This window comes from Podarcis vaucheri, assembly GCF_965113315.1.
Source record: "Podarcis vaucheri genome assembly, chromosome: 9".
Classification (NCBI taxonomy): domain Eukaryota; kingdom Metazoa; phylum Chordata; class Lepidosauria; order Squamata; family Lacertidae; genus Podarcis; species Podarcis vaucheri.
In genome coordinates this window covers 11,186,456-11,197,350 of record NC_138767.1, presented here as the reverse complement: position 1 = coordinate 11,197,350, position 10,895 = coordinate 11,186,456, and the positions used below count along the sequence as shown (strand labels likewise).

Sequence of the window (10,895 nt, the reverse complement as noted above, 5' to 3'; positions counted from 1 at the left end):
AAAAGCACGTCAAAGTGCAAGTAGATAAATAGGTACCGCTCTGGCGGGAAGCTAAACGGCGTTTCCATGCACTGCTCTGGTTCGCCAGAAGTGGCTTAGTCATGCTGGCCACGTGACCCGGACGCTGTACGCCGGCTCCCTCGGCCAATAAAGCGAGATGAGCGCCGCAACCCCAGAGTCGGCCACGACTGGACCTAATGGTCGGGGGTCCCTTTACCTTTACCTACCTCACTGAAAGCCAATAAAAGTGATTTACATCTCAGTCTTTCCAGTGTCTCCTGCTGCCTGCTTTTCTGCTGGCATCCAAAACCCAGATCAAACAATGAACAAATGTTTCAGCGAATGCCAGCCAGGAGGTTGCTGGCATCGATTGCACGCAGAAATAGTGTCAGCCGCTTGTGTTTGTTATCAATGTTCCCATTCATCTGAAACAGGTTAGAGGTTTGGTTTTTTTGCCCATTGACTCTGATTTCCCCCCAGCTTGAATTTCTGGATATCTGAGCAGACCCTCCACTCACAACACACACTTTCAGTCATGTGGTGCAGTTTGCCCAGCTATTTAAAAACAGCTGGGGGGGGTCTTCCTGGCTGAGTCCTTTAAAAAGGCAGCTGCCTTGACTTCTTTCGCTGAGTCACAGAGCTGAGAATAGAGGGAAGAGAGCCTTGCTGCCTTTATTCACTGGCTGGATCCTAGGAGGACGGCATCATGGAGTGTGTGAGTCCTGGATTGTTACTGTTAGGACAGCAAGCTGTTGCTGCTGAGGTTGTAAGATGTGCTACTGTAACTGAGCAGGGCTGGAGAACTAAGGGGCATGAATAAGTAGCCGGTCAGAGGCAGTAATGGTTCTGAATACCAGTTATTGGAAACTGTAGGAAGGGAGAGGGCTCTTGCGTCCAGGTCCTGCTTGCAGATTTCCACGGGCATTTGGTTGGCCACTGTAAGAATAGGATGGTAGATAGATTAGATGGGTTATTGGCCTCATCTAACAGGTTCTCCTGATGTTCTCGGGTTGTTCTCTTTGGAGAAAAGTTAGCTTGTTTCCTGATCACTGTTGTGCGCACCTTGCATTTCTTCTTGTTTCTGGTTTCTTAAGTGAACATTCTTGGTACTTTGTCAGTGGGACAGATCTCTGTTGATGGTGCTGTGCCACTGATCACACACACACACACACACACACACACACACACACACACACACACACACTGCTTTCTAAAAAAGAATGGTGTCTTGTCCTAAAGAGCTTATTATTGCAGGAGAGAGAAAGGTAACTGAAGAGATGAATGCATGCAACAACAACAACAAAAAAGACTTTTTGGGGAATGTGAGCCAAAGTTTTAAGTAAGGACCTCACAGAATAGATTGGGATTTCTAAAGCCCGGTGTGTAAACTCACCGTACTGATCGATGCTCCTTAGCATTTTAATTTCACAGTGAATCTGGTGGCTTCCTTCTCAAAGGATAAAAGGTAAAGGGACCCCTGACCATTAGGTCCAGTCGCGGACGACTCTGGGGTTGCGGCGCTCATCTGGCTTTATTGGCCAAGGGAGCCGGCGTACAGCTTCCGGGTCATGTGGCCAGCATGACTAAGTGAACCAGAGCAGCGCACAGAAACTTCTTTACCTTCCCGCCGGAGTGGTACCTACTTATCTACTTGCACTTTGACATGCTTTTGAATTGCTAGGTTGGCAGGAGCAGGGACTGAACAATGGGAGCTCACCCTGTCACGGGGATTCGAACCGCCCACAGATCTAACTCTAAACACATTTAGGGTTCTGATTTGGACTGAAGGAGTGGTGTTGGGGAAACTAGCAACTTAGTGCTGAATTGGAACAAATGCTGGATAGCTCCGTCGGTTAGAGCACGGTGCTGATCATGCCAAGGTCTCAGGTTTGGTCCCCATTCGGGACAGGTCCGTGTTCCTGCATTGCAGGGGGTTGAACTAGATGACCCCCAGGGTCCCTTCCAACTCTGATTCTATGATTCCTATGAAATGGCAGCCATTCTTTCTGCAGATTGCTGTTTGTTCCAATTTATCACTAAAGAGCAGGTTTTGCAAAGGCAAAATCACTTTGATCTGTGCTTGCTAGGCTTGGGGCAAGCCAAAGAGTGGACAAGCCCTGGCTTAGCTGTTGCTGCTTACTTGGTCCTGTATAGTCATACCTCGGGTTACAGTCACTTCTAGTTGTGTGTTTTTTCAGTGGGTTACAGACCGCCAAAACCCGGAAGTACAGTGGTGCCTCGCAAGACGAAATTAATTCGTTCCACAAGTTTTTTTGTCTAGCGAATTTTTCGTCTTGCGAAGTACGGTGTCGGAAAAGTTTTGGAAAAGCTTCAAAAATCGCCAAAAACCTCAAAAAAGGCTACCACACCGCGTTCTATGAGTTGCTCCTCGAAGTCAAGTCACAACTGTATTAACGGTGTTAAGAAAAAGGAAACAAACGCAAGACGTTTTCATATTGCGAAGCAAGCCCATAGGGAAATTCGTCTTGCGAAGCAGCTCAAAAACCGCAAAACCCTTTCGTCTAGTGAGTTTTTCGTCTTGCGAGGCATTCGTCTTGCGGGGCACCACTGTACCAGAATGGGTTACTTCTGGGTTTTGGTGGTCTCACATGCACAGAAGCGCTAAATCGCACTTTGCTCATGCACAGAAGTGCTGAATTGAAACCCGCACATGTGCAGACACGCTGCTGTGGGTTGCAGACGCTTTAGGTTGCGGACGCGCATCCCGCACGGATCACGTTCGCAACCCGAGTATTCTCATTTCCATTTTCTCAGGGACTGCATGCATTGGTGGCTTGTTCAAGAGGGGCTGGCTGTGGAATCCGAACACAAATTTTAACTGCCATGGCGATCACTTGTTTTTAGGCTTGAAGGCTTGTTTTTAGAGATAGCTGGACAAAGAGGATTGATCCAGTTGCAGTTAGCCAAGGCCATCCTGGTTTGGAGAGACCTGCTATACAAAAATCCCCGGAGGCCTTTGCCCACCTGGCCTGGGACGCCTCGGACTGACTCCAGCTGCAAAATCTGAGGCTGCTGAACCAACTAGGGTGTTGGGGTATTGCTTAGTGGGTTTTTTTTGGGGGGTGAGGTTCTTGCTGGTTTTTGATATTAATTTTTTGTATCTTAACTTTAGATCTTATGTTGGTAGTTCGAGCCCACCCAGCTGTGGGAGAGATTCCTGCGCTGCGGAGGGTTGGAACAAAAGGGTTGCCATATGTCTGGAACTTCTAGGACTTAGCCGGGTTTTGGTCGTCAGAAACAGTGTCAGGGCAGAAATAGCTGAAATGTCCGGGGAAATCTTGACATTTGGCAACCCAGGTTGGAAGTGTAGATTTTGGTGGATTTCATTAAAAACAGCTCAAAAACTACTTCTTCTTTTGAGATAAAACTCAACAACTTTGTGTCCGAATTTTCACTTTTTGAAATATGGCAACCCAATAATAGAGCAACCTGGGGGTCTCTTCCAACTCAACATTTATATGATTCTATGGTTCTGTGTGGAAAGTGTTTAATTTTGTTGTGTACAGTGGTACCTCGGGTTACATACTCTTCAGGTTACATACGCTTCAGGTTACAGACTCCGCTAACCCAGAAATAATACCTCAGGTTAAGAACTTTGCTTCAGGATGAGAACAGAAATTGTGCAGCGGCAGCAGCAGGAGGCCCCATTAGCTAAAGTGGTGCTTCAAGTTAAGAACAGTTTCAGGTTAAGAACGGACCTCCGGAATGAATTAAATACTTAACCCGAGGTACCACTGTATTTTGAAGTTTTATTTATTGTTTATGACTACTGTAATTATGTCCCCCTCCCCCTCAGGTTGTAAGCTGCCTTGCTCATGGCTTTAACTATGGAAAGGTGGCATACAAATAAAATCATGCATTTACGGGGTATGTCCTTAAGTTCTGACAGTGGCTGGTTGGCTGGAGGACAGCGAAAGGTGTGTACCCCACTATGGCACTGTGCAAATTATGATGGTAGCTCCACCCACTTCGGCTTTTGCCCCCACTCACCACTTGCATGTGGCCCCTGGAAAGTTACCAAGAAGTAAATGTGGCCCTCAAGCTTAAAGAGGTTCCTATTTATTGTCTATTTATTTATTTATTGCTGGTTTGCTTCCTTTTGTCCTGTCTTGTAGCAACTGGGAAGTCTGCTCCTCCATGATCCATATTTTCTTTTCTTTTTTAAATTTTCAAAGATCTTTATTGAAACTTAACATATATACATAATAACCAAAATTCCCAATGATTCCCTCACATAAAATACGGTATCTAAATTACAACAGCGGCATAATTATACACTTAATTATAACCCCCCTCTACTTCCCTCCACAGCAATTCAACTTCTTTATATTTCTTTCTACCTTCCCCCCCTTGCATTCTACAATAATATTTTTGTTAAATTCTGATTTTTCCTTCTTTCTTTACTTTGTTATTGCTTACATTTTTTAGTCTAAGCCTATTAACGTGTCGTTTTTAGAACAGTATTTTGACATATCATCTTCGAAATACTCCATTCTTAACTTTTGATTTGATTGATATCTTATAATTGAAGTTAATTTTGCCAATTCTATACACTCACTTAATTTACAAATCCTTTGTTGGTGTGCCCTGAGAGTTCCATTTAGTCGCAATCACTACCCTGGCAGCTGTTGTTGCATATAAAAAGATTGTTTTTTTCATATGTGGTATGTCTTTAATAATAATTGAGAAACTTAAGAAAATGCTTTAAAAAAAAAACTTGATAAAAAAACCCTGAAGCTTATCTGTTAGGGTTTCTGGGCAAAGACATGACCCATACTTTCAATTTGGTTTTCTTGGTTTAATTTCCACTCCTCTTTCTCCAGGGCCGTCTTACCCATAGGCGCGAGGGGTGCAGGGCACCCGGGCGCTGGGCTCTCAGGGGTGCCAGCCCGAGAGTCCGGGGCCCAAGAGTTGAGTTTGGGGAAGAGTCCACCCATTGGTAGGAGCGTCACGGTGGGCTTTTCTGCTGTGGGCGGCTCTGTGCCGCAGGTTTGGGGGCGACCGAGCCAGTGAGATGCTGAGGCAACCAACCAGCTCTGCCCTCCTGCGCACCTGGGTCTTGGCAACCTGGGGCTGGTGGTGGCGCCAGGCAGATCTTTTCACCCTGGCTCCACATATGCTTAAGCCCTGCCTTTCTCTCCCGAATCTCAAATAAGTCTTTCCCCTCCCGCTGCAGGGACTGGTTGCTACTCATCTGAAACTTCAGCATGGAGAGACGGTTGAAGTGAAGGGGAAGATCTTGCCCGATTGCAAAGAGTAAGTTGAGAAGGAGGGGAAAGTGTCTCCAAGTAATACTGGGACTTGTGGTGCTTTTGCTCCTGCTTGTGGTGGGCTGAGGAACCTTAGGTTACAGGAGCCAAGTGGGGTCCTCCACACCTCTGACATATGGCCCTCGGAAGCCTGCCCAGAAGAAAAGACAGCCCTACCTTACGAAGTTGTTGTGACTTTTTAAAAATAATTTTTATTAGTTTTTTTAACATATCATTTCCAACAATCATATAACATAACTTCTTATCTTATACAATGTTTTAGACTTCCATCAACACCTCTGATGATTTTCCGTTCTTTATCACTTATTCTGCATTTCTTAATTTATCTGTTACTCTTAATTATCATCAACTAATAATTCTCCTCAGAGTCTTTCTTGCAATATTTCATACAGTCCTCCTTACAAAACTTCTTGCAGTCCTACTCGCGTAATCTGTTCATTACTATTACTTTTCAAATAGTTCGTATATTTACTCCAGTCTTCTAAGAATCTCTGGTCCTGCAGGTTTTGAATCCTTCCTGTTAATTTATCCAGTTCTGCATAGTCCATCAATTTCATCTGCCATTCTTCTTTCGTCGGTAATTCTTCTTGCTTCCATTTTTGTGCCAAAAGGTTGTTGTGACTTATTGAAGGGGGAATGTGGGGCTGGGGCATTGGCATGAGTTGTGTATCATAAGTGTCACGGGGAAGCATGATTTAGGCTCCATCATTTCACTTCATCTCTAGGGCTTCAGGGAATCCGATCCCTCCCCCAGTGGCAGCCAGTAAGCAGACAAACAAGAGGAAATCTTACCAAGTACCGTACTTTCTGGCATATAAGACGACTGGGCGTATAAGAAGACCCCCCAACTTTTCCAGTTAAAATATAGAGTTTGGGATATGCTCGCCATATAAGACTACCCCTCTTCCAACGCACACCAAATAATTTTTTTAAAAACCAGTCTCCAGTCCGGCTCAGAAATCCACTCCACTTCCCAGTGGCTGGGGGGGGGGCATGGCCGGGTCTGTTTAAACAGAGGAGCGAGCCGGAGGGCTTCTTCTTTGGCTCGCTTCCTCAATCGCTAGGATGTCACTCAACTTCCCTCGGTTATTGCTTTTGTTGGAACTGCTGAAGCATTTTGGGGGGATTTTTTACTGCTTTTGTTAAGCCGCTCTCGTGGAATTTGCTTGGGACGTGGAACAGCTGACAGGCACAGTTTCAACCCAGGGTGGTTGGAAAAAAGCCTTTACTGGATGCCCTGATCAATTGGCAGTGGGTGAGTCCATCGCTGTGCGTGGGGAGCAGGGCATTTAAGGGGAGTGCTGCCTCAATTGCCGCTCTCGCTTTACAACTTTGCCGCCCTCATGGCGAAAAAGCTTCCGGGTTCTGGGGCCAATTTCAAAGCGTATTTCTGCTTCATCTAGAGAGCTTGGTGTCCTCTGATTTAATTTGCTGTCGTTTTGTCCTTTGGTGGGGAGTTGCTGCAGGAGCTGCTGCTGTAGCCAGTGTATAAGACGACCCCCGACTTTTGAGAAGATTTTTCTGGGTTAAAAAGTAGTCTTATACGCCAGAAAATACAGTAATTTATTCCATAGTTCACAGAGACAAAGGAATGCAGCCTCCCTAAAATAATGGCATTGCTCCAAATAAAGTCCAACCCCCTCCATCCCTCCTATTGTACGTCGCCCTTATAATGGCCAATCTGAGCTTTCTACCTCTGAGCCTTCTTGTCTACTACCTTTAATGCTTGCCTGGTCCTGGGCAGGGTGAATCAGGAATGCTCTCCAAAGACACTGAGTCTGTTAGTTATCTCTCCCCCCCAGTGTTTCTTCTTGCTGCTGTCCCTCTCCCAATATTTCCCATCTCCACTGCAGCCTCTGAACTATGGCCTTCTGCAAACCACTGTTCTAGATCTATACTGTCCTCTTGTTCTTGGGAAGGTTCAGGAGAAGGTGGAGGGCGTCCTCCACCATTCCTCCTCAGTCCGCCCCCTGACATCATCAGTCTACCTGCAGCTCGAGACATATAATGGCTGCAGAATACTCTGCAACAGTGAGTGGTCTAACCTGCTTTTTTATTTTTATTTTAAAATCGAAGTGTTTTCATGGAGCCCAAATCACACAGAAGATATTCCGGCTAGCATGTGTCTATGCCTAGTATAGGGAGCTGCATAGCAGTTGCTGCTTCTATGAAAATCCAATAAGCTACTCACACATGTGTTTCTTCTGAACATAGGTGTGTCAGTTGGAACTTATAATATGGTTTAGCTCTGTAGATTGCATAGTATAAGTATAAAGGTTGTCAAAACTTAAATATGACATGAGACTCTCTCTCTCTCTCTCTCTCTCTCTCTCTCTTTTTATTAAATTTTCTTTTTTGCAATTTAAAATACTCATTTTAACATCCTTAAAATATCAATGACTTCCATTCTTCTTTTTCAATGGTTTATTTTGCGTATCATAAATCCCTGTATATTTTACAAAAACTAAACCATTCAGTATTCCATTATTTCATCCATCAAAACTTATTTACACTGTTGAATTTATCTTAATGCTGCCAGCGTTTTCAGGGGTACACATCCCCCCCATATATTCAATAAATGTTTTTGCAGTCTTCTCTAGATGTATGTTCTTCTTGTTCTCTTATTCTATCTGTTAAGTCTGCGAGTTGCGCATATTCTGTCAGCTTAAGTTGCCATTCTTCTTTAGTTGGGACCTCGTTCGTTTTCCATTTTTAAATATGACATGAGATTCTCCATCACAAACCTGACTTGACGTTGGTACAAGCCTCATTCCAGCCTCATCTCAAAACGTGCCCTGAAGGTATTCAGGGGAGCATCGTGAGTTCCTCACGCCTTGTATAAAGGTCAATGCATGTACATCAAGTTGCCAAGTAGAGTCTATTCCAGGCATAGGCAAACTCAGCCCTCCAGATGTTTAGGGACTAGAAGTGAAGAAGAGTTTGGATTTGATATCCTGCTTTATCACTACCCGAAGGAGTCTCAAAGCAGCTAACATTCTCCTTTCCTTTCCCTTCCTCCCCCACAACAAACACTCTGTGAGGTGAGTGGGGCTGAGAGACTTCAGAGAAGTGTGACTAGCCCAAGGTCACCCAGCAGCTGCATGTGAAGGAGCGGGAAATCGAACCCGGTTCACCAGATTACGAGACTACTGCTCTTAACCACTACACCACACTGGCTCTCTACACCACACTACAACTCCCGTGATCCCTAGCTAACAGGACCAGTGGTCAGGGATGATGGGAACTGTAGTCCCAAAACAGCTGGCGGGCTGAGTTTGCCTATGCCTGGTCTATCCCAATTCTTGGATGGGGGCCATCAATAGACCAGGCATAGGCAAACTTAGCCCTCTAGATGTTTTGGGACTACAATTCCCATCACCCAGTGCAGTCAAAGCTCACAAGGGTGAGTTTCATTCAAACATTTAATTTGCAAAATGGTTGAGCTGCGTGGGAACTCTGGGGGAAAGACAACAATAGCTACTGGAATTGCTCGCCTCAAGCACCCCTCCATTCCCCACTAAGATGTATTAGCAAGAAATATTATAAATACACCAAGTTCAGAACAGTTGGTGAGCTCTCCTAGGTCCCAAGGAATCAGCAAACGCCTTAAGGACAGATCTATTCTGTCTCCCACCCCCACCTCAATTTCTTAACTTGCTATTAATATGGGTTCTCTGGCAAAATTGTCAGGCCCATGCCAGGCTTTGAAAATAAGTTAAGGGTTCTGTCCCTTTCCAGCTCAAGGGGTGTACGCGTGGTAGGATTTGCTGCCTGCTTAAACTGTAATTTTACCGTCTGAAACGGCATGCATGGATTCTGCAATTTTCACTTTGTGTAATAAACTGAGCTTTCTTTGTTGATTTCCCTCTCAACAATCTTAAGGGTAAAGCTATTGGATTGTCTCTCTAAAAATTACTGGGTGACCTGTCTGGCATTTTGGGGGTCTTTAGGATTGCCAGCCCAGAATAAAACAACGTTATTGGATGCCAGGGGTTTTATTTAGGCAGGAATAGAGGCAAACACATATTTGTAAACGGACACATGTTACAGTGCTAGCCAAAGACCCCAAAGCTCTTGTTGGGTTGTGTGTGTGTGTGTGTGTGTGTGTGTGGACACGTGAGTGCTTGTCACACATGTGAATTCAGACACATACAGCAACAGTTCTGTCTGCCATTCTTTCCAAGATTTGTTGTGAATCTGGGCCAAGACTGCGACAACATCGCCCTTCACTTCAACCCGCGTTTTGACTGCAAGGGGGATGTGAACACCATCGTCTGCAACTCTAAGGAAAATGGGGAATGGGGGGAAGAGCAGAGAGAAAGCGACTTCCCTTTTGAGCAGGACGGCAAAGTTCAGGTGAGGGCTTAGTGGTGTATACCAAATGCATTTACTGAAGATGTGCAGAAAAATGCATATATTGGTGATGTTCAGCTTATTTTTTAGTTGCTGCTTTGTTGTTAGTGTTTTATAGACTGTGATTGTTTTATTGATGATTATTTGACTGATTATTTGTTAATTATTTTCAATGCTGTGTTTGTGATGTTCTGTTATATTTTATTATGTCATTGCTATTTATCGTTTGTGAGCTGCTTTCAGATTCATTTGAATGAAGAGTGGCATAGAAATAAAATCTGCTCATCCACTCCAATGGAGGTGAGTGGAACAGGCAGGCAGGCTTTCCTGGGATTCCTGGCTCAATAATAATAATAATAATAATAATAATAATAATAATAATAATAATTTATTTATTATTTATACCCCACCCGTCTGGCTGGCGTTCCTCAGCCACTCTGGGCAGCTCCCAACAGAATATTAAAAACACAATAAAACATCCAACATTGAAAACTTCCCTAAACTTCCCTAAACATGCAAGAAGGCAGTATGTTGAGGTGTTGAAGATGCCAATGGACACTCTCTGGACAGCCACTCGCACTGTCTACAAAATGACTGCCATTCCCCTTTGGGGCATGTTAAAAAAAAAGGTGTCTCCCACACTGGTCATGATTCTTTCTTTTGCTTCTTGCAGCTTTCCTTCACCTTTCTTCCAGGTGAGATCAAGGTGCTTCTGGCAGAGGGCCACGAAATCTCCTTCCTCAACCGGCTGGGCCTGAAGACCATAGAGTACATTGCGGTGGAAGGAGACTTCAAGATCCGAGTCCTCAAATTTCCCTAATCTAGTCCTCCGTCCCCGTCGCCTTGTTACATGGCTGAACAAAACTCAGTTGTGTTCTTCCAAAAAAAGTATGCCGCTTAACATGGTTCTATTTTATAACTTGGATGGGGAAACCTTTCTCACCCAAAGTGTTGCATTCCCTCCTGGGCGACCTCCCAGTGCATCAAAAAACATCTCCATGGTAAAAGATGAATAAATTTTGGGACAGTCAACTGTGTAAGATATCCCGTTCTTCCACTTGCAGATGGTTGGAGTGTTGTAAGGTAGTAAAATCCTGGCTGGAGCTGAAGGGAGTTGCAGACCAAAATATGTGGAGAGCACCACTTTGGTATCAACTGGTGTAGGGTGGGCTTCAGGACAGAGCAGAGTTTGCTCAGAATCACCTTAAGGTGCTGACTCTAGGTGGGGCTGGGAAGTGAGAGGCACAAAAC

The 10,895-nt window shown here is 44.7% G+C and overlaps 1 protein-coding gene across 2 annotated transcripts; it reads left to right on the top strand.

The window, feature by feature from the left end:
• Nucleotides 1-578: 578 nt before the first annotated feature.
• On the top strand, nucleotides 579-10,676 carry LOC309540110 (16 kDa beta-galactoside-binding lectin-like). 2 transcript variants are annotated; one of them, XM_082236801.1, is made up of 4 exons: nucleotides 579-715; nucleotides 5,198-5,277; nucleotides 9,476-9,647; nucleotides 10,318-10,676. In XM_082236801.1, exons 1-4 carry the CDS (start codon nucleotides 707-709, stop codon nucleotides 10,462-10,464), a joined length of 408 nt encoding a protein of 135 aa, XP_082092927.1. In that variant the 5' UTR covers nucleotides 579-706; the 3' UTR covers nucleotides 10,465-10,676. The 2 variants fall into 2 exon arrangements, with proteins under 2 accessions (XP_082092927.1, XP_082092926.1); XM_082236800.1 differs by having other exon boundaries at nucleotides 627-766.
• The last annotated feature ends 219 nt before the right edge of the window (nucleotides 10,677-10,895 follow it).